General features: G+C 42.9%; 2 protein-coding genes across 2 annotated transcripts in view; one reads left to right on the top strand and one right to left on the bottom strand.

The window, feature by feature from the left end:
• Nucleotides 1-649: 649 nt before the first annotated feature.
• On the bottom strand, nucleotides 650-7,496 carry scara3 (scavenger receptor class A, member 3). The gene is made up of 13 exons (XM_061091994.1): nucleotides 7,385-7,496; nucleotides 7,003-7,053; nucleotides 6,747-6,782; nucleotides 6,158-6,202; nucleotides 5,941-6,060; nucleotides 3,662-3,742; nucleotides 3,275-3,393; nucleotides 2,845-3,089; nucleotides 2,441-2,660; nucleotides 2,007-2,095; nucleotides 1,708-1,900; nucleotides 1,220-1,397; nucleotides 650-1,140 (listed from the first exon to the last, which is right to left on the bottom strand). Exons 1-13 carry the CDS (start codon nucleotides 7,494-7,496, stop codon nucleotides 650-652), a joined length of 1,980 nt encoding a protein of 659 aa, XP_060947977.1.
• Nucleotides 7,497-19,586: 12,090 nt separating this feature from the next.
• Nucleotides 19,587-24,364, top strand: part of clu (clusterin) — an 8,214-nt gene continuing 3,436 nt past the window's right edge. Inside the window, exons 1-5 of the mRNA XM_061091798.1 lie at nucleotides 19,587-19,638; nucleotides 22,812-22,973; nucleotides 23,253-23,401; nucleotides 23,712-23,882; nucleotides 24,119-24,289. Of these exons, the coding sequence (XP_060947781.1) occupies nucleotides 22,856-22,973; nucleotides 23,253-23,401; nucleotides 23,712-23,882; nucleotides 24,119-24,289 (609 nt within the window). The 5' untranslated portion in view covers nucleotides 19,587-19,638; nucleotides 22,812-22,855. The remainder of the gene's footprint in view (nucleotides 19,639-22,811; nucleotides 22,974-23,252; nucleotides 23,402-23,711; nucleotides 23,883-24,118; nucleotides 24,290-24,364) is intronic.

Below are 24,364 nucleotides of genomic sequence, written 5' to 3'. Positions count from 1 at the left end.
GTACATGATGTGTAAAAACAACACAAAGCTAAGTCTATCTGTGCCCATATAGTAGTGCATGGGAATGTAAACCTTCTTGTAGAAAACACCACTTTATTCCTGTGGTTAACATCTCTTCTATTCATTAAGCCCTGTGAGCTTTAGCACATTCTTTAATTCCAGTACATTCAACTATGGGCAAGACTTCAAATTCAATAACGGATTATTTGTAATCCTTTTTCTCACATCATCAATGACGAGTACTTAATTCTGCCATTAGCTCATTCTGTACTTTGTTGTTTGCATATGGAAAACCAGGGGGGGGGGGGGGTCTGTTGTATTTGAACCTATTACAAGAAAAAGTATTTCCGAACACGGTCCACTTCCAGACTTGAGTTGAGCAGTTCAGTCCATGGTTGCAGTTCTGCCTTCTTCCTCTTGGTTCTTCTCTTGTGGCCGTGTTACTACATTTCGGACGGGCCTCTTGTAAAAGCCCCATCTCCAATTTGATGTGTTGCATTTGTTCATAAAGTTTTCCATTGTCTTGCACATCCCATACAAATGGATTGTCACATCTCCAGTCACAATGGATGATATTGCTTAAGACTATGATTCTTAAGCTTCTTAGCACTGGATGAATCTCCTCTGGTCCATATCTCCATCCACCTCTCTACTGCCTCTTCGACCCAGCGACAGGCGCCATGGTCTGCTTCTGCGTGTTGATTTGGTCATGTCTGTATGAAAAGCCTGGAGGTCCGGGGGTTCCTGGTGGTCCGGGTGCCCCTACTGGCCCTGGTTTTCCTCTTGGTCCTGCTGGCCCAATGATGCCTGGTAGTCCTGACTGACCCTGCAGCCCTGTGGACCCTGGGGGCCCTGGAAGACCGTCTCTACCCGAGGGACCAATGTCACCTTTCTGGCCCGGTACACCACCTGGCCCTGGGGTACCAAGAGCACCTTTGGCTCCTTTGATCCCGACTGTCCCTTTATTGCCGGGGGGCCCTGACCCACCTCGAGTACCTAAAGGACCAAGAGCCCCCTTCGGTCCAGCGGATCCACGACTTCCTAAGACGCCTCTGTCCCCTTTGCTTCCAGGCAGTCCTAAAGGCCCTTTTGGACCATTTTCACCACGGTAACCTTTGGGCCCCGGGGGTCCAGGAGCCCCTGTTGATAAAAAACAGTGAGATGAAGTTTTTAAAAAGAACAGTGGACTAAGGGGGATCTGAACGTGTCAATATTGTACCTTTTACTATAGTGAAGTTGGTAATGAGCTGTTTATGGTGAACGTCCACAAGCTTCATCTCCTCCATCACCATGGTCAGGTTCCTGACGTCCACGTCCAGTCGCACATTCAACATCATGCTCTGCTGACTCAGGGTGTCGGCCATGTGTAGGAGTAACAACACTGTGCTGTTCAGATTCTGCAGAAGGTTTGTGAGGATGAAGAGTCAGAGGAAAACAAGGGGATGGAGACATAAGTAATATTTAACAACAGTCTAGGTTGTGTGTCAAGAAATGTATAGTCACAGCATGTGGTTTTGTAACTGGCAGTTACACAATGGGTCTAATCTTGAACTACATTTGGCTCACAGACAAGAGAAGTGCACTCATGGGGAGGTACACCAGCTGCTTTATTACTTGCATTAGGCAAAATTTCTGCATCTTGCGTTTACTCATATTGGTCGATCGAGGAAATTATAAAACGATTCTGATTTCTAGTGTGTTTACAACCTGTAGATCCTCTGTGTGTCTGCCCAGGCGGCTCTGGCAGGACGAGCTCTCGATGTTGATGTACTTGTACATGCTCTGGACGTGGCTGACGGTGGCGTTGATGCTGGAGGAGACCGTTTCGATCTCCATCATGATGGAGTTCAGACGACCGTCCAAGGCGGAGAAACGCTCACCTGTGCGGTTCTCATAGTACCTGAAGAAGACAGATCGGGCTGGTCATACAGAATAATGCTCCTGGTAATCCTCCAGGGAATTAATGTCACTCGCGCAATGTGAGATCTATTAGGCCCGTGTGTTACCTGGAATGGTAGTGAAGGTCATGCATGTTCTCCTCGTGTTCATCCATGAAAGACGTCACATTTTCGAGCTGCATCTGCAGGTTTATCACCTGGGGAACACACAGATACACGTTGCAGCTCTGTGGTCGTCAGGAAACTCGATACAAGGCCTCGGTCTGAGCTCTAATCTACACAAAGAGTGGTCGAGTGCGGATCCACACCCCGACCACGCCTGCACAAAAGCGTACGATGGCTGCACCAATATCCCAAATCCTGGTTATTTTGGCTTCATTTTTGGAGATAAAGACTCGTCGTCCATTTTTATTTACAGTTACTTCAACTCACATTTTCTATGGCCTGTGTGTAACAGTGTAAAATGGCACCAAAAACATCTGCTCTTCATCGCTCATCTCACTTCAGCCAATTCAACTATTTTCTAGTGAATAGACACAGACCTGCTGATTGAGGGCGTAGTACACCTCGGTGGTCATGGCGATCCTCTGGTGGTCTGCAGCGACGTTGTTCTGGAGGAAGCGCATGTTTTGCGTGGTGATGCTTGTGTTTGATTTGAGAGCGGTCAGGACGCGGCTGTAGTTCTGCCAGTCGCTGGTCAGCTTCTGGAGGACCAGAGTCTCCTCGTCTGCTTTTCTCTGCAGGGCGTCGATCCACATTGCACTAAAGGGCAGAGGGGAACACAGCAGGAGACCTGTGAGCTGCAGTGGATCAGATATTATTCTGTGTTCTCTTTACTCAGTTAATTTGGCCTTGCTAGTAACCTGGCTCTTCTTCAGTCCAGTATTGCGAGATAGGCCCACAGTTTATGTATATTATCTGTTTCTCCACTGAGCTTTTCATTCACCTGAGAGCCACTGTGGTGTTGACCTGATGCGCCGTGGCTTTGACGTCGTACTGATCCTCCGTCAGCGTGTTCATCTTCTCCTCACTTTCCTCGATCACCTCCTTCCAGGCCTCCACCCGATCCAGGTACCTCTCCAGAGACTGGTTGAGGAACCTGATCATCGTCAGGTGGTTTTGCATATCACGTATCAGCCGGGAGTTGGTGGCCTTCAGAGTGTCCTGGGTCTGTGACGCCTGGTCCAGGTGCTGGATCAAGAAAGAGTGAATATATATATAAATTTACAGCTAAATACAAGCTAATGTTAGTGTAATGAGGAAAGTTTATATGAACCATAAAATAGAGGTTAAGAATGTGATGATTTTCAGTGTTTTATCTTATTACAAACTGAATATCTTTGGCTTTGGAATTGTTCAGGGAATATCTGATTCACCTGCTCTTGCCCCAGTATCATTTTCTGGATGTCCTCGAACTCTCTCTTCAGCCGGCTGATCTCCTCGCTGTACAGCGTCACATCCAGACAGCCTGAGCAGTTGGAGGTGGAGCTCAGGTCTGAGAGGAGGAGGAGGAGGAGGAGGAGGAGGAGGAGGAGGAGGAGGAGGAGGAGGAGGAGGAGTAGGAGGAGGAGGAGGAGGAGGAGGAGGAGGAGGAGGGACAGTGGAAATGGAGAAAAAGTTGTAATGACACTTTGACCTCTTTATAATATACATATATATATATATATTCTCTATAATAACTGCTCTTCTTCTGTGGTTAGAAGCTGCTAAAAATGAGCTGTAGTAAAATATTAAATATTAACAACACAATCTAGATAATTTACCATCGATTCCTTGTTGAGCTTTGGTGATTTTACTGTGGTAGACGGACTCTTCCTCCGACATCCTGTCCACCTTCCTGAAGACTGGAGAAAAGGTAAAGGTAAATGTTTAATAAATATAAAATATAGGAGGAGAAAAACTATTATGCTTTTAACAGGTAAAACAATAACAGATAAGCATCAGGTAAATTAATAAAACACCGATAATGCTTCCGAGTGGAGGCAGATATGAAAAACATCAGAGGTTCTTTGGTGTTAACAGGAAATAGGAAGTATTAAAAGGAGTAAAAACAGGAAATTATCTTTAAAACCTTGACAAATGGAACTGAAACACTGATATATGGTGGTTTAACCAGCTGCTCACATCCGGCTCCACCAGCATATTTCCCAGGAGGGCGACAACAACTCAGTGAGTGTGAGTTTTGTGTGAATTTGAGACGGTGTGAGTTTGTATTATGTGTTTGCTCACATCCATTCGAGGGGTTAATGCAGGTCTCTTCCACAGCATGTTTGCACAAATAAATACTTCCACATGCTGCATTAGCTGCAGTGACGATGATGCTTAACATGGCTCGTGGTGCATTTCGTGCAAAAGAGTCGTGAAGAATCAATAAAACCTAACGTGGAAACTACACATTTCCAGCAGTAGAGTAAGACTTGAAAATTGTGTTTTTCAATACTGTAAAGTGTCGGAAAAAAAAAATTACTTCATTTCACGCTTGTTTCTTAACACATTTCTCCAGAATCATGTATTTGTCATAAAACAGATGTTCTGCCGGGAAGGGAAAAATCAAAGGTTGGTGTTTTTCTCCTTCAGCACATTTAAGGAGTTGCAGCCAAGTGCAATATCTTTTCTGTTGACACTAAGTTTTTCGATGCTTTGGTGTCGTACAGCTGTAAGTTGACAAAAACCACGAACTCAGAGCTGTTTCTGTGTATGAAGCGTTACAAAACAGCAACAGTATGTGTGGCCAATGTGTGGGTCTTATGATGGTTCACAAATGCTGAAGTGCATTTTTTAACACTTAAATAGACAGTATAAACATGTTGACACGTTAAGATTATGTTTCCTTCCAGAGTTTTAATCCTTTCATATCTCTGAAACTATGATTGTATGTATGAAAGATTCATGAAGCAAGTAGAATGAACAATATCAACTAGAACTTTTAACATTACTTAGGATTAAGTGAAAAGTATGTGTGTCTCAATTCAAGCTGCACCAAATAATAAAAACATCTCACAATGTTAAAACAAGACAATTCAGGATCTAACCTCTTCACCAGATGTGCACTAAAATGTAAGGACGTCTTCTCTGACCAGTTTCGTGATTATAATTCGTTACCTCCTTAAAGTACTATACAAAACAGTGAAAGTGCCAAATCATGAACATGCGCGTGGACATGTTTCCAGCACATGCACCATGTACGTGTGAGAAATGCCCACACGCAGTTCACAGCTTGAATGAAACCAGACTTTATTAACTCTCTGTACCTGAATGCAACCTTGTTTTGTGTGTGTGTGTGTGTGTGTGTGTGTGTGTGTGTGTGTGTGTTGTGTTGTGTGGTTTCTGCACCACGCCCCTCACTCTCTCCTCTGAGACCCTGAACAGTAGTAAAAGTGGAGGATTTATGACTTTGAAACCCAATAAAGAGTCTCGTTAATGGGGAAAGCATCTGTTGACGTGGAGCAGCTGTCAGGTAGAACATGGCACTCAGGACCCAGCACCACTTTCATTTCTTCTGTAAATGGACCTTAGTTTTATTGAGACACATTCATACACAGCAGAGTCCGACCAGTTCCCACGACAAACTTATTTGCTCACTTCACTTTGGTAAACCTTTATTTTATCACCACTTATATTCTCCGTGCAACTTCCTGGAAACTTTCCTCATATTCTAATTGTGATTAGCTCATGTTTCCCTGCTAGTTACGTCTATATTTCACAATTTACCATAAAATACGAAAGAAAATAGAGAAAATGTTAGTTCCAACTTGTTATATCTGAGTTTTTTGATTAAAACTACAAAATGATATGCTACCTCAGTAAAGAAAATTCATAAACATACATTTATAATTGAAATGTTAATCAAAACCTCCAGACACCTGCATTGGCCTTTTCTTGGAATTATCTTTCACAGCTAATTGTGAGGAAACGTTCCAGGAAATTAGCTGAATATACAGATCCTGTTAGATATACTAACGACTCTTTTGCGTGATGAATGCATCCAGCTGCAGGAGGTAACAAGGGAGGTGATGAAAAATAAATATCAGACTGAGCTCACCAAGCGATGCCAGCACGGCCACTGTGATGATGAGGAACGCGATGAATCCATAGAGAACCTTGACGGCCAGCTGGAGTGAGCTGCTCTGCTGGCACCTCACACAGCCTCCTCTGCTACGACCTGGAAACACATCGATATCAACATGAGTGAGTGGATGATTAAAAACTATAATATGTTCATTGTTGTTGTTGTGTGCATGTGTATTTGTGACCTTCACCTCTAAAGGAAGGCATCTCCTCTTCCTCTCCTGTGAGGTCCTCCTCTGGAAAAGCAAGACAAGGAAAAGAACGTAAACATGATAAATCTCAAAACATGATATTAAGATAAGGGATTATTTTGTCAGTTTAAGATAATCAACAATCAGCATCTGCACAGAGACAATATGGACTCAAGATATTATAGAATAACCTTTGAACCTTGAATAAAACCACATTTACGAAATCATTTGCGTTGACATTACAGAACTTTATCCATCACATTCATGTTTAATTACCCAGATTCAAGATGATATGTTTGGTTTCAGACACTGTGGTTTATTGAAACTTTCCTCGTCATTATAACGTTTTTCCATCAGTCAAAAGCAGGTAATTATGGGGGATTACAACCACTAACTCCACTATGTGTTATAAGCAATAAAAACAATCACGCTGATTCTCATGAGGGAAAAATGAAACAGGAGCAAGTTCATGGTTAAAAACTTTTCCTCTCACACAAAACGTGTGCACATAGAGAACTGGGAGATTGTGTAAATTAAATTGTGTAAGTTTAATAATATTTAGAATACGACAGAGCGGCTCCATCATTACCTTTGAAAAGACGGTTCTCATATCCTCCATAGTTATCTGCAAAAGAAAAAAGAAGAAGAAGAAGAAAGAAAAATGAAACTATTTCTGCTGGAGCCACGAACACATTTTATTATCCCGGTCGTAAATCACACAAACCCCAGCTGCCTCACATCCCCCCCCCCCCCTCTTTGTACAGTAGATTCAGGGTGAAGCTGCCGTCCTGTTATTGTTCTGCACACATGTTTTCTCCTGAGCCGTTTGCTCGCTCAGGACAAACCGGTCCCGTAGCGGATCACAGCACGAGGGCGGTTGTTGCTTTTGTGTGACTCTGGTGGGAGGATTGTGTTAGTGTTACGTGTGCACATGTGGCTATGAGGAGGTTGTCATCACACACACACAACTCGGGCAAAACAAAATATTAAAAAAGGCAGAAGTAAGCACAAGAGTAGAGAATATAACCAGAGGGGCTTTTTCGTTTTATGACTGTATGTTGCAGCGGTGGACTTTATACAACACGTCATTAACTGTAAACCACACGACCCAGGGCCCGGCCCCCCCCCCCACCCCTCTGAGGGCCTGCGGGTTCCGAGCTGGACGTTAGGAAGCAGAAACACTCGGGGGGGAACAGCAGGGGGGGGCTCCTTTGGCAGGTTGCTGACGAGCTGAGGAGAAGCAGTCGGACAGGTTCTCGTGTCGAAGCTGCCAGAAGGAGCTGGACTCAGAGTTCACACCGGCCTGATGTAATGTATGTCGGCGTGTTGAAGACTTCATCTTTACACCTTAACACGTGTGACTCTACTTTCTGGCGTGTTGACATGTGGAGGACGTGTTGACCGACCACAGACAGATTCCTGATGTGCCTCTTTAAAAGATTTTTCCCTCATCGTATAGAACTAAACGTGTAGTGTGGTACTTGGGCTACTAGGGGTCTTTCGATTAAAACAATGACAAACGACCTAGTTTGATGAGGTCCCTTAGTTCCCCTGTGTGTTTGCACTGTACTTGTAGAGCATTAGCGACAGTCAATTCCACATTATACAGTTTATAGCGTAGTTCTAGTCGTTTTTTAGACACTTTGACACATGTTTTTAACTTAGGCCGAGCCCTGATGTCATACTTGCATTTGCATCCTACAGTTTGGTCTGATCCAATCCTATAAACGTCTAAGGAGAAGAACAACAGTAGTTTCTGCAATTACGCAGAAACCACACATGTTCTAGCTACAGAGCCGTCATAGTAATTATAACAGCAGCAAAGGACAAACACACTCAAACTCAGAGGTTCTGGTTTCGAACGAGCTTCTACAATGATTAAGCTTTTGGCCGTGGTGGTGTTGAAGTCTCTTTTGAGAATTGTAGAATCTTTAAGGGGGTTCTCACAAAATTGTTGCTGCTCTGGACTAACGTCATGAGCCATTTTTGGGGGGGCTTGGGGCCCATGGTAATTGCTGGCTGGGGCAATGCCTCTGGTGACTGCTGGTATCCACTGCTGGTGTTCTGATTTAAAGAATCCTCTTTGCGATCTTCTCAGAGACTTGATGAGGGTTTTCTTCTCACAACACAGGTTTTTAATGGTGTCTTCATGATGGAGTCTTACAGTCAAATGTTTCAATGTTGAGTTTTTATACAAGTAGGTGTTAATATACTTGTTTATAGTTCTTTTTCAGTTGCAAGAATATGATTTATTCTGTTTCGTTCTCTATTTCTTATCTTAAGCCAAAAGCTTTTACTGAATTCCTGAAACCAAAATGTCTACTCTCTGTGGTTCACCACTTAATCAGCTCATCACAAAGGGAAGTCTGCCTGTTGAGAGAGAACCAGAGTCGAGTGGCTTGAAACAAGATTTAACTAGTTGAGGTTCAAGTGAAGCAAATGAAAACATCGACCACGGATTTAGCTCCAGGCGCAATGTGAGCAAAGTGAAGTTTGAAGCTGCGGTCAGGTCTGAGTGGACAAGTGTCTGAACGTTGAGGGTGACATAATGATGGAGGGAGGAGAGAAGACGGAGAAAGAAGAGGTGGAGGTAACATCTACAAATAAAAGATAGAAGACACCAACGAGGAAAGAAAAACAAAGACAGAGTGAATGTCCCAGATTGTTTTGTAGAAGAAAATTAAAAAACCAGAGGCGTCCAACCAGGTTAGGAAAAGCAGGCGAATGTCTTAGGCTGCCGAGCTGAGAGGGGCCCCTGAGAACCAATTTTGAGAAAACTCCATTAAATTCTACGATGTACAGTAGACAGCAATGACCCCATGGTCCGAAACCCCTAACAAGGCCCCGAAGGACTAGCTGCCTGCCAAAAGTTTCTTAATTTTTATTTGGTTGAAGACTAGAATGTATTTGTAGGGTCCCTTTTGCCTGAGGCCCCCAAAGTCCCTTGAAACAATCTGTAACTGTTTGTTAATATCAACTCTGTAAGGTGAAAATACGTAAACATCGTGTTTCCACCTTGTTCTGCTGCCCCCAAGTGGCCAGAAACATACCTTTAAATGTTTTTTTTCAAAAGTATGACAAGTAAATAAGAAGAGCAAGAACTGAACTCAAGACATCTGCATGAAGGTTCTAGTAGTTGTGTGTGTTTGAGAGTTTTCATCTTTTCAGGCTTCCCCGCCCTGATTCTGTGGGAAAACTGAATTCTTGTCGTTTTTAGGCGTCTGTGGCACGAAAAAACGGTCAAATTCAAATGTTTGAACGTCAGCACAAAAAATATCTCATGTCAATATCTGACCTCAAATATCCATCCAACCCCCTGGCTTATGTTTCTCCCTTTTCACCTCCCTCCCTCCGGCTTTTCTGCTCTTTTCTCTCCAAGTATTTTTTTTTTCTTCAGGTCTCTGTGGAAAAAACCCTCATGTCTGTCTCGTTAGTGAGGAAGTTGACCTGTCCAACACACACACACACACAGACACACACACACACACACACACAGACACACACACACACACACACAGCTGAACAGAGCCAATCTGACAGCAGCACTCCTCGGCTCCACCAGGTCACGCCTCCACACCCAGGCCACGGCAAAAAGAAACTTGTAGTTGGTTCGTACAGACTTTTTTTTTTATTATCTAATTCTTCCCGACCTCGTTAAACGCTGAATGTGTCGATCATTTGATGCAGCAAAGGAATTTCTCCCAAATGAAACAAACATGGAGCCTCTTCACAAACCGCTGCTGACAAGTTTAACAGATAACACACTTTCCTTTGTAACTGGCTGTGATGAGATCACGCGAACCCACACACGCAACTGTTTTGGATTTTTGTATTCTTGTTTCTTCAAAAGAAAAACCTGCATTAAGGGTGAAAACCAAAGGTCAGAAGTAACCGGTGCCAGGATCTGAACTCACACCCAGCCGGCAGGACTGGACCCCAGCAAAGCTTCAGAAACACGCTACTGCCAAATTAAATTACTTTCACTTTACGATACTTTATTTTAATCACTTCAAAGGATATTTTAGCCCCCCATGGCTTCCTCATAAACCACCACAGTCCAACTGTCCCCTTGAATTCGATCAAGCTGCACCAAATGCACCAAACTCTTAGATTTCAGTCACCTGGATGTGCCTGAAGTTTTTCACCACCAAAATCTATGAATTAATCCCAGGGAAATGGTGAAATTGACAAATCTGGCAACGATAAAGCAAGTATATCTGATCTGCACCGAAATTTGATGGGTTCTTTCCTGACACATGTTCCATCCTTCCAACAAGTATCGTGGGAATCCGTCCTGGAGTGTTTGAGTAATCCTGTTCACAGATAAACAGGCGATGTTGAAAGCATAATACATTTTAAATACTCCAGCCAAAATGGTTGGAAAACACTGGCTTTAGCAACTATTCTCTCTTATTTCCCGATCTATTCATGCGAGCTGGAGGTTTATACATCAGGATCATTGGCAAACATCTTGTGTTGAGGTTGGTCAGACACGTGGTGAAGATTAGAGAAAGCTTGTGGTTCTTCTTTAATCCAGAGTCAAATAACTTGAGGCCTGTGATGGGAAACAAACTCTGATCATGAGCTCCACGCCCGCCCACCGGCCTCACCTCCTCACCCCAACTTTCCACCTCGCTAATCACTATTTGGCAGAACATCCAACCACTGGAACGATGGGCAACAGGATGACTGGGGGGAAATTAAACCAAAAAGTCAAAGTACATGTCAAATAAACTAAGTTCTTATCATGCTGTGTCTGTTCAAGTACTAAGAACGAGGTGGAATGTCATGATTGATCTTTATGTACAGTCTATGTGTTCGATTCTGATGTCAGGTGACCAGCTCATTAGAGGTCAGTGAGACAATCAAGTTCTTCCACCACCAGAAAACAGGACCAAACCAATCTGTAGGACATTGCTGACGGGCACTCTAAGAACCGTGAGACGAGCAAAACGTTTCAGTGTTATTTCACGAGGCCCAGTGTCTCTGCTGAAGGTGGTTCCAGTGAACCTCAGTGTTTTTGGCCCAGTGTGTGTGCTGTACTGTGTGCTGCTGGTTCAGAAGGTTTTACAGCGGTTAGCCAGCAGCACACCTATGAAAATATCACTCAGCAGCAAGTTAAACCAGCGCACACAGGACATGAGACAGACACAGGACACGAGACAGACACGGGACACGAGACAGACACGGGACACGAGACAGACACAGAGCCTTTTCCAAACACCGTTGATTGTGTCTAACCATCTGTATCAATTACAGGATTAAACACTGGATTACAGGAAACTACTTTAAGATAAACGAAGAAGTCCAAAAATTCAAATATCAGGATGTTGCTCTTCAACCACATGGAGTCAATCAGCCATCAGACCTTTGGTGTTTGGGAATCCAGGCCTTTACTTGACTCAGCTAACCATCAGCGCCACTTTACATCTGTGGTTGCTCTTCGGTGGTTTGCATCAGGGGCTTTTTGGACTTTCCAAACCCCATTCCCCAGCCTCTCCCTCCCCACCCTCTTCCTCTGGACATTGCTTTTGGCCAGGGGACGGAGCAGGATGCTTTCCTAACGTGCCCGAGATGCCCTCAGCCTCACCGTGTCCGTCCATGATGCGACGCCCCTTCTAAAGACGGATCAAATAAACAGAAACCTTCTCCTCAAGCCTCTCCATCAGGTCCCAGCCTTAAACTAAACCAGGAATTGAAAGGGCCCGGCTCCAGATGAGAGTGAGGGTCTTGACCACAACTCGTAAAACCAAATGAAGCCCTTCCCAAAACCTCTGACCTCATCCAAGTCATTTAGGTGCCCTGCTCCGACTGGAATGTGCGGTCTCCTCACACGACTATAAACACCTGGTATGCGTTGCTGCGGACTGTGAAGCCTCAGCTACAGACGAGCCATTACAAGGGAATGTTCTTTTATTGTGGTTTGACTGTGAAAGAGGAGATCTTGAGAGTCACGGTCCCATAAACGCATCGTGTTTTCTCTGGATTAAACTGCTTTGGACGGCGAGAGGCTGAGACACAGAGACGAGCCGGGTCGGGTTTAAAAGCCTGTGAGGCCAACGGGTGGGGACGATATTCTCCAACGCTTTATTTGAAGATTTCTTGGTATTTTTACTCGGACTCAAAGGTCACATAATCATCGTCCTAGATGAAACTTCCACAGAGATGAATAGTAAGACACAATTTCCAAATTTGACTCTTGCATATGCACGATCCGGTTTTCTCTGCACAATCTGAATGGCATGAACACAACCAACTAACACATATTTAAAGTCTGTTGAGACATTTCACTGTGGGAGGAGTAATCGTGCAACTTGATTGACTAAAATAGCTTCTAAATTAAAGTAGGTAACAGTTACTTAGAATTTAGCATTTTTTCGAGAAGTCAGTTTTACGCAATCTTGGGTTTGTGGACAGGGGGCGCTGTCATGTTGGAGCTTAACGAGCTGTTCCCACAAATTAGACGCACAATTATCTGATCACTTTTGTGGTTTATCATGTCTCTTAACTGAGGGAACCAAAAGACCACAAGGTCATACAATCCATGTAGACTACTTCAACTCAAATATATCAATACAAATGCTTAATATCTTCATAAAATGGAAGAAAACAATGAAAATACAGGAGTAAGAATGATATTATCACTATTTCGAATAAGTGTCTAGTTGCTGCACATTCAACATTTTCAGCGTCCTTGTAAAAACAGGAAGAAGTCGAGCAGAAACGCTTCGATAATGAATGTGAGGGAGCAAAAATAAACCAGAAGGTGCCGAGTGGACACGGAGAGAACAAGTTCTTCTTTCTGTCCAAACTGAAAATGTCAGTTCCTGAAGCTGGCACAGCAGAACCAGGGAGAAACTCTCTCCCTCTCTCTGTTCCTCCCCTGCGTCTCACTCTTTCCTCGTCCTCTGCCAACCATACACCTGTCTCCTCTCCTCCCTCTTTTCCTCCCCCCTTCTCCTCCTCCTCCTCCTCCTCCTCCTCCTCCCCCCCGGCCCCGTTAGGAATGTATGAGGCAGCATGTTTTGTTCTGGTCGGGCTGAGCTGGATTCATTCTCTGCAAGACTGGAAACCACATCAACAGACCTCCTGTGCTGCCGGGCCTGTGGAGGGTACTGTATATGTTCTGGGAGTTAATTTGCTGTGTCGCCTCGTGATTCATGGCAGAGTCGTCCCCCCCCCCAGGCTCAAACAGAAACAGAGACAATGATGTATACGCTTACTTGAAGTGGAGTTTGATTTGTTTTTGTCTTTAGTCCTAAGGTGAAATAGAATTTAAGTAATTCAACAGACAAACTGCACTAAAACATAAGGACCTAACTTACACATTAAACTCGATCCCTGGGATAATTTTTCTGTACGCTAACACAATCATGACCCACAACAACACTGCAGAGTCGACACTACGCAAAAATATCATATCAATACCAAAAAGCTTGATTCTTTCTCTCGTTTTGTTTATTCTTTTCATCTCTATTCTTACTTTCGGTTACACTCTTTGAAACTTTAAGAAAAATGCTATATTCATTAAAAACAATATTCAACCTGGAGACACCACTAGGTGGCACAAGTGAGCACTTCTCGTGCCACCAGCTCTATCGTTAGTCTGACGAACTTTTTATTGCTTCCAGCCGACTTTCTTCGTAAATGTGTTTTAGATTTGCACTTGATCACTGCAAATGCATGATTGTGCAAGAAAGAGAGTAAAGCAAACAGGTCCCTGGCAAAAAGTCAGTTTCCTCAGCTCTCACCAAACAAAGGAGCAGAAACTTAAGACTAATTAAAACTAGTGAAAAAGTTGATGTTGGAGAGAAGCAGCTGCTTGGAAGACTTGGACTGGCTGACGTAATGTTTCCAGGTGATGTTGGCTGGAGTCTACACTTCAGAGTGTGATTGGACAATTGCTCTGCAGGAGAAGAGTTGACTCAGCGGTCAATTTAATCTGCAGCACCACAGAAACTGAACCAAAATCCAAAGCAAGACACAGAACAAGACTCACAAGTGACCTGTGATGATATATATATTATATTTCTATTCATGATATGCTAATAGATACAGGGCTAAATCAATCAGATGGAAATTACTGTCATGAACATGTCAACACGTCCCAACATCTTGCAGCTCTGAACCCACATGTGGGCTGGTTTCATTCCTCCGTGTTATCCTCTCTGACAGTTTCCTTCCATCTCTGTCAGCCTCTCTCTCCTCTCACTGAAACATGGACGAGCCGCTGCCCTCTTCAAAGCCACTGGAAGATTTTTCCTCTCATGCCCTCTTGTGAAAACTCTCAAATTCAAATGTCTTGTTTTCACTCTCCCTCCGTTTCTTTTAAAGAGGATATTAAGTAAATCCGACTGGCAGCTATAACGTCTGAATGTTTTCACGAAACGGGGATGTGGTGAGTGCGCACACACGGAGAGTTAACGCTGACTGATCAGAGTCGCTCGGCCAACAACAACAAGCCCACTTTCTCAGGATCCTCGCTGCCAGGATTCGGAGCAGATGAGAAACACATGTGGTCGCTGGTGCCCAGTGCAGGTGCCACCGGGACGGACTCTGTTCCAAACTGCTGCATTAGGTTCATGCACGACAAAGGAAGACATGGGTAGATGCTCAGAATACAACAAATGCTTTACCTTTCATGATTCCTGCCTCAAGATTCCTCTATGAGCAGCTCGTCCAGTTTGCTGAAGCTCAAGCGTGATGATGATGATGCAGGTGATGCTTCAGTCTTCACCTGACTTTTTATCCCCACACACAAAGCAGGTGTCCAGACACAACGGAGGGAATCAGCAAATTACCCCTGAGGTGTCAGCAGAATCATTTGTGCAACATTTTCCACTTGTCCCCAAGAAGTCCAAAAGTTCCAAAAAATGACTTCCACAGAGAGGAACCCTTGAATTAAGGATTCGGTCACATGCACAGAAGGATGCACAGATTTCTAACAAGTGCATCAGAGCTGAAGGTCACTTGCAAAAAAAAAGTTCCTCTAAGTTTCGAACATGTGTGTTTGCCTGCAGCTCTCTGGCATCATCCCTCTCCCATCCAGAGCCTGAGAAAAACTAAACTTCCTCCGACTGAAACCATGTGCAACTTTAGAGTAGGAGGGAGAGGGAGGGAGGAAGAGAAGGAGGAAGAGTGGCAGGGAAACGGGGGCAAGAGAGAGAGAGAGGGAGAGAGAGAGAGATGGGAGGCAAACAAAGAAACTGGAAAATGAGGGAGGGACTGGAAAGGGGACAGGATGAAAAAAAACAGAGAGAAAGGAGAGAGAGAAGAGAAGGAGGGAGGGAAGGTCGCTGTGTTCTGTGGAGAGTCGGTCCTGCCTTGTGGCCGAGGCTGATTGCAAACAAATGTCTGAACAGTGTGGAGCGAGCACCTTGAAAATCTGTGGCCTTGCTCTGCGAGACGGGAAAATGGCGATAATCCCTCTGTGGCACCAGTTTGCCCTCGCTCACCTCGACTGGCAGGTGTAACACACACACACACACACACTCTCTCTCTCTCTCTCTCTCTCTCTCTCTCTCTGGAATCCCAGTGTTTTCACTTCATTTATTTCCACTCTTGTTCTCACTATGATGTTTTCAATATAGTTTAATACCACAGAATAACACGCTGGATGAATATCATTGTTTCTGGTGGGTTATATTCATACTTGTGCACAAACTGTGAAAACATTCACAGATGAATTTAATTAAATTTGGTGGAGTATTACAATGAGAAACCAAGCTGTAATTTGTTTTTTTTTACGTTTTTTTCCATCGGTCGCATTTTTACGGTTTTATTTCCAGCTGCTTTTATTTGGTTCCTATTGTTTGTCTTCAATTCTTCTGTCTCTTTAAGTTCCTAGTAAATGTCCTTTATAGATAAAGTTCATCATTATTATGAATAGAAAATAAATACTTTACTATTATTGAATTGCTCAAACTCAGGAAACAAAGCAGAAGCAGAGACACACACAGAGATAAATAGAGATAAATGAACTCAGGTGTGACCCGTGAGAACAGGTGCCGACAATCACAGGAGCAGGGAAATCACACAAAGACAGGAAGCGATGAAACGAGAGACACACACACACACAGACAGACACACACATACACACACACACACACACACACACAAGGAAAGAGGTTTCAGAGTAAAACAGGACCTTATGAACACAGAGATGACGTCCAGATCCTAAAACATCCACACAAACCAGATTCACAAATGAAACCCCCAAATTCCTGAAAAAGACCAAATACAGAAAGTCTCGGAAAAGTTCAGAAGTGGAACAGAGTCATGGCAGGAGGTGACCACCAGGGGGCCCTGCAGCATCTATCAATCAGTTTAATAGTTCAGGTTCTTCAAAGGAGATGGACAGGTGATTGGATGATTTGGTGAAGGTCACTGCCCTGTAGTGAAATAGAGGAAGCTATTGAAATTGGTCGAGTTGACATAATGATCGTCCGATTACGAGAAGCTACTCAGACAAACACGTTCCAGAAGCAAACAGTCTTAAAACCCTCGAGGACATTCTTCACTGTGATCACTACTTTCCTCTTATCGGCAGATTGTTCTGTGATTGCATCGCATCACCACCGACATCTTGTTGTTTACGTCCTGGAATGTTTTGTTCTTTTTCCTCACAGCCCTGATCACTTTGGTAAAATAAAGAATTCTAGTAAATTAAAGACTAATGTTGCTTGGCTGGTGTTTGACCACGACTCCTCCGGCCTTTTGTTTCTTAATCGACTCGGTTCGTGCACATTCTGACTCACTCACCCGCAGAAACACGATTTACCAATTTCCCCTAAATTGATAGCAGAATCCTGGGAATGTTTGAAGATCATCTGTCAGCCGCAGGTCGTTCAGCGCCGCCGATGGGTCCAATTAAAGCTGCTGATTATCATGTTTTGTTTTAGAAGCCAGAGGAGGCCGAGTCTCTTTCTTTCTCTCTCTCTCTCTCTTTTTCTATGTGTTTGTGTCGAAATGTAGAAATCAATACCATCGGTTGAGGATTGGCTGCAGAGCTGCATGCTTACAATTCAGATGTGGGACGAGTTATCACTGTAGCAGCTTGAAACAAGATGTGCTCACGCATGTTTGGGATGTAAACATCGCAGTTACATAAAGATGGACGACACGTCTCCTCTTCTTCTCGCAGAAAATGAAGCCCAAATATCGAGTATACGAATGCTGCCATCTTGTGCCAACGACAAACTTACTGGGAAAATGGCATTAAAACAAGTTTTTAATCGGCATGTCCCAACCACTAACATGGAGGAGGCAAGTTTTATGAAGTATACTGCAGCCAGCCACAAGGGGGCGGGGTTTAACTCTGCCAATGGGTTAAAATTGGAAACCCTACCCTGTCAGACATGATAATACAATAATATACATACTGATCTTATCAGAAAATGATTGTGTGGCAATTATAAAAGATTATAAAATATTATATTTAATCAAATCTATATAACTTCTCTGTATATGACCTTCATAACAACTTGAACATTGCATGATGTAGGTAGACAGTGTTCAGAATGTGGTGAAGAGCGGAGGTGCTGCCTCCTAGTGTCACGTTTGGCTTTTACACTGATGGACAACAATTCCTCAACAATATCCTGCAACAGGTTCAAAAGACAGAGAACCATAACACACATCTGTTCTGCAGGATCACTCTGTTACAGACGCTCATCTTTATTCATGCACACACTTCACATCTGTCCAAGCAAAAGCAGGGACTGGCCTGTTTATAGTCTAGAAGAGTATAGTTTATAAATGATAAAAACAATGACAATGTATTTTTCACAGTCCTATATATGTTATCGATATATTCATGTCCCTGCTCAACACATAAGTTTATTATGTTTATATTGCTCTCTTGTTTTCCCCCCAGTATCAAGTCAGTGTCGTGTAGGAATGTGTGTGTGTGTGTGTGTGTGTGTGTGTGTGTGTGTGTGTGTGTGTGTGTGTGTGTGTGTGTGTGTGTGTGTGTGTGTGTGGGTGTGTGTGTGTGTGTGTGTGTGTGTGTGTGTGTGTGTGTGTGTGTGTGTGTGTGTGTGTGTGTGGGTGTGTGTTGACCCCACCCTCTGCTGTTTTAAATTCCCAGTAGCCTCCTCACTCACGCTGATGGGAAAGTGTCGCTTGCTGGTACAAGCTGCTTTCACTCAAAACAATGAGAAGGTCAGTGACCTAAATCAATTACAACAAGGAACTGTCTCCATTCAGCTTTAAGATAATTAGAAATTGGATTATCACTCCTTTAACAGCATTGACCTGGCTACATATAATAATGTATAGGAATAGTGTGGTAATACAGTAGATATTGTCAATTAAAAACTAAATAACTGTATGATTAATGCATGTGGATGTTTTTTAAAACTCTTATATGCAATTGTGGTTATTTTTGTCTTCCTGGATGTTTTGCATCTGTAGTCTTTTTGACCACATTTCCTTGTGGTGGTTTAAAGATACTTTATGATTATTATGTGTTTGTTTGTGGTTGTTTTTGCAGGTTTAACTGTCTGCATTTTGTATTTTGTATTGTTTTTGTTGCCTCTATGTTTGTCCACCTCTCTGTGGATGTGTCTTGTTATGAATAAAATCTCTCTTGGTAAACATGTAGATGAATGTAACCTGAAAGTGAAGATGTTAGATGTTGAGTCACGATGTGGATGAATACAGGTCTGTGTCTCTTGGTGCTGCTGCCAACACTTTACATCACTTCTGGAAAAGTCGTCCGGCTTAGCAGGGTCAAGTCAGACACAGTGAAACAGGAAAACACACTCGGATTTCAAAATAATAGCTCAAAGCTTGAATAAAAACACTGCAAGCTCATTTTTTTCCTGCTTGTTCACTGAAAAGACTTTCTAGGTTTTTCCAACATCAACAGCCAGAGGAGGAACAAGTACTGATATCCTGTACTCGAGTATAGGTACTAACACTAGCATTAGAAATACTACATTACATTATATTCTACACATTTCTTATACCTATATTTACTGGAGTGCATCTTTACAGCCCTGTATTATAAAATAATATAATATTATTATTTATCAGGTTTTATCTAAATTCTATTGCCTATTTTATTCTATTTTGAAATTTTCCATTGTCTGCTGCTGTAAGAAGAGAATTCCCCCAACATGGGATCAATAAATCGAATCTTATATTATCTTTAATTTTGCGATCATTCATTCTTGATATTCTTGATTCATGCATTAGTCCCTTCAGCTGTTTGGGTTAATAAACAACCTGTAGATCAACTGACTGCTGCAACACATTATAACACCCATCCATCCATCCATCGTGTGGTTTTTATTTTGAAGGGTAGCACCGGACACAGGCTCTCCTCTCCCAGCAGCTTGCAGCAGTAGGAGAGAGACAGCATGCCTGCCCAGTGAATCACATGTCTGCACCGTCCCTGTTATCCACTGGTATAAATAGGAGCAGCAGAGAGGCTGAGGCAGCTTCAGACATTCTGGAGTCTCAGGATCACAACAGAGGTGAGTCACACAGGTTCTGTTTGTCTTCTCAGTCTGCAGCTCGGTGATGCTCAGAGGAAAAGTGCCTCTCCAGATGCATTGTGCTTTTATGCTTTATAACTCTAACTAAATGTGAATGATGAAGAGAATAATCCATGTTTTCCAGATTCATCTCAACATGTCTAACAATGATTTATCCCCATAATGTGTCTTTAATGTTGTTTGGTTAATGTCGGTGCAGAAATGCTGACCTCACGCTGCGGTTGTAGTTGTTTATGTTGCCCACTCATGGGTGTGACCTCCATCTTTGGATAAAAACAACAGGATTAGTGCTGATGACATCATGACATTGTGGGTTGGTTCACTTTCATACGCAGGAGCATTTAAACTGTGACGCTGCTGCACAATTTACTGCAAAATAATAAGATTAAAAAAACATGTTATTTGAAGATTGATGGATGGAAGAAAGGTGCAGGAAGGATTTTTAATCAAATTCACATTTAGTATTTAAGTAATAACTCACATTCAATTGTCATCCTAAGTATAAATACTGTAAAATGAATTTTTGATTATGTTAGTAATGCGTAGGCTACATTTTAGTGACTTAGCAGATTTGCTGTTTTGACCCTGAGCTGAATTTAGCACAGCTCCTTGTGACAGGTGAATCCTCGGGGGTCAAACATCCCATAACACTTCAAATGAGGCTGAAACGAGGCTGAAATGAGGCCAGATGCTCCAGTGTCCCAGTTCTTGTACAAGGAGCCTCGAGGATCCAGATTAGGTCGCTGCTCCTTCCTCTTCCCTTCCTGGTGCAGAAAAATACATAGTACGTATTTTTAAAACAAGCATCTCGAGGGGAAATCACACTTTCTGTAACTGATGTTTCAGACACAGACGTTTGAACAGATAAGAAGTCAGTGACAGAGACGGATTGAAACATAACACGATAAAGATCTTTAGGTAAACAATGAATAAAAACAGAATAAGAATATAGACATTGCATTTGACAGTATGTAATATGCACATTATAGAGTAATACTATATTGCAGTACATATGGTAGTAATGTTCTTGTTTGTCAACAGCACAGAACCCAATGAATCGATGATCACAGACAGATTATCCAGTGACCAACTTATTAACCAATTAACTGATTAAACGTTTCAGCCCTAAATACAATAATAACAATCATAGATGGTATATAAAGAGAGACGACATGACAGCTCCCTAAGGTGAAGCCAAAGCATCTCTATCACCCCCTGGTGGCTGGCTGCAGTAGGTCATAAACCCCACCTCCTCCATGTTAGCATGTTATGGGACATGGATCAAACTAAAAAGTCAAAGGACAGATTGATTTAAATATTTCTCAGATGACAAAAAAAAGATGTTTTTTTTCATATTAGATCGTTCTTATCCAACTGATGTTTGTTCAAGGTCAATAAAAACGAGGTGAAATGTGATGATCACTACCACGCAGTCTCCAAATGTGCAAACGTTCATATCAGGGATATTTTGGCTTCACGTCTGACTATCTTTATATAGAGTTTATGATAATAATACAATAATTATATAATGTTGATACAATACGTAGAAATGTCCTGTGAAAGGGTTTTAGATATGATGATGCAGTGGACAGATGTTCCTCTCATCTCTGTGTTCCACTTCATGAAGCTGAAGCTGAACTTCCTGGAAGGCCGTGCAGGCAGCAAAATCTGGATCAGAGCTGCTGGACAGTTTGCATTCTTTCACTTGTGTAACCAGGATCCAGCAGCTGCTGTTCAGCACGAAAACACAACTCCACCTCTGCTGCTGCGTCAATGACTTCACCTTCTCTCCACTTCATTCTCACTCCTTTCACCTTTTCCTCCGTCCCTGTTAAACTCTCTCACTTTGTTTTTCTCAGTCTGTGACGTCAAACCTCTTTCATTCTGTTTTTCTCATTAAAAAAAAAGTTCTCCGTGTTCACAAAGCTTTCCACGTACCGGCCCGCTGTAATTAAGCTTGAGGTTTATTGTCACATGAATAATGAACTCATTGTGTAAGCGGCCGTGGCTCGGTGCTAAACTCAGGAACTCATGTGCTCATGCAGCGAGGACAGAGTGGGTTATTTTCTTAGCTCCCAGGCGGGGGTGCAGTCCTGCAGGGTTTGGAACAGTTGGTGACATTTTTAGATGAGGCTTCGCTGCCCTGACTTTGTTACGTGATGAGAACAGATACCAGAGACAAGTTGCAATCTGCTGAACAACATAGAATCGCTTCATCTTAGTAGAGATTCAAGAGGTTTTGGGATCTAGTTTCAGCTGCCAGACAAACTTCCATGTATTTATGGCATCAAATGGATAATTAAAACCAAATTTACCAGAAGAATTCAATAAACAATTGACATATACAAACATTATAATGATAAAAACTGCCTAAAATGACAGAAACCATCTTTAAGAACATTCCATCCTATGCATTAACATGGAGGAGGCAGGGATTTTGACCCAGGGAGTTAAATCACAGACTCTTTTAAAATGTATGAATCTTTTTTTAACTTTTAGGAAAAATTGCTGCAAGAAACAACATTTGATTCACTCTGCTTGTTTCCATAGTAACAGGAGATTGTGGGCGTTTAAGGGACCGTGCTCATAAATCAGTGCAGGACATGAAAAAATGTTTAGAGGAAAGAGGAGGATTAGGTTTTGGCTGCAGAATTAATGTACAGAGATTAGACTCGTAGAGATTTGTACTGCAGAGAGAGAGAGGGCCAGTGTGTGTGTGTGTGTGTGTGTGTGTGTGTGTGTGTGTGTGTGTGTGTGTGTGTGTGTGTGTGTGTGTGTGTGTGTGTGTGTGTGTGTGTGTGTGTGTCTGTGTGTGTGTCTGTGTGTGTACATATATACATACTTATATATGCATTTATATATAGAAATGTCAGACCAGCCAAAGTCACTGATCCGAGGTCAGTTTGGCCTCAGAGAAAGACGATCCGCTCATTCTGCATGACTCTGATATATTTCAGTATTGATTGGTTCCTGTTTTGCTGTGTAACTGGACACAGTCTGTGATCTGAGGTCAGTGCTGAGCCAGCGTCCATTTCCCACTGCGTAGGTCATTGATGCAGACGTCGTCCTCTACTGGTGATGGAGGGACATTACAGAGACATGAGCACAGTCAGGAGGCCAAGAACTGAACCTGTGTGTTGTCACGTCTCCAGGTTTTTCTCATCATTGCCTGCTGGCCCAGTGAGAGTCAGAGAGGATGTTAATGATGATGATGATGATGAAGAAGACGAAGGGGGTGAAGTCTCTGACTGTGGTGGCTCTTCTTCTGGCCACAGCCAACTGCATCCTGCCTCCGTCCAGAGAGGATCTCGACCGTAGGTTTCACAGCACCTGAGAAATACTCACATCACAAAACTCAACACTCAAATCACAAAAATACGCATTTGTGTCTTTTCAATCTTTATTCTAGTTCTTCCCAAAAATGTGTAGAACAGTAACATTTTGGATTCTGCAGTGTAACGCATTGTTTCATGAAAAACAAGCCGGTGCTGGAAATATGAGATTTCATTTGAATGCCTCAGTGAAAATGGATCTGTTTGATCAGTGAGGTCACAGAGGCCATGAGTGTGTGTTGTGTTTCCGTCTCCCTGCAGAGCTCTCTCTCCAGGGAGAGAAGTACGTGGCCAAGCAGGTGGAAAACGCCGTGAACGGAGTGAAGGAGATGAAGAGCGTGATGCAGAAATCTTCAGAGGACCACAAGAAGTTCCTGGACGCTCTGGAGAAAACCAAGCAGCAGAAAGACGTACGTGATAAACACAGTGATACAGAATCTGCAAATGACAGATGAATGAATTACGTTTAAGGTTTTGATCGACTCTCTTATTTCAGTGGAGCTGTCCAATCACTGTTGAATAGTTAATGTGCTTTTTTTAAGGAAAGCAAAGTAACCGTGAAGTCTAACATCCAGTTGTTTATACGTCTTATGGAGGAAATTAATGAACCAGATGTTATAACTGTTGTTTTATTTAGAGAGAATACATGGACTGCTCCACACTTGCAGAATCTTAAATCCAATCACTTTTCTTTATCGACACGTGCCTGTGTTGCTGCAGGAAGCTCTGCGTACGGCTCAGGAGATGGAGACCAAGCTGGAGCAGGAGGAGGAGGTTTGTAACGAGACCATGAAGACTCTGTGGGAGGAGTGCAAGCCCTGTCTGAAGAACACCTGCGTCAAATATTACTCCAGGACCTGCAGCAGTGGGTCGGGGCTGGTGGGACGTCAGGTGAGGCTCACACTGGACGTCCTGTTTGTCATTAGAATCCAGAAATCAATACATCTGGCAATTATGAGTAAAAGTATTTGGACAATGTTTGATTCAAATACTCTAAAAATCCCTCTTTCCCATCACTTTTAATAATGATAATACAAACTTTTTTACCTTTTCAAAAACAAAGCTACAAAGTGCTTTTCTCTCCTAACCAAAGAAAGTTGATTTAAAAGAGGTTTCTGTTACTGCAGCTGGAGGATGTGCTGAACAGGACGTCTCCCTTCTCCATCTGGATCAACGGGGAGAACATCAACGTCCTGGAGCAGGAGGACCGGCGCCAGAACAAGGAGTTCAAGAACCTGGAGGAGAAATACACCGTGATGGCCGACGGCGTGGACAGCATCTTTTCAGACAGCATGAAGGTGACGTTTATCTCACAGATCAACTCGAGCCTCATGTGATAACAGCTCACTTGAGTGATGGATCATCTCTGCTCT

This window comes from Limanda limanda, chromosome 18 (genome assembly GCF_963576545.1).
Source record: "Limanda limanda chromosome 18, fLimLim1.1, whole genome shotgun sequence".
NCBI lineage: Eukaryota > Metazoa > Chordata > Actinopteri > Pleuronectiformes > Pleuronectidae > Limanda > Limanda limanda.
The sequence above is the reverse complement of the archived record's forward strand: the minus strand, read 5'-3'. Positions and strand labels throughout refer to the sequence as shown.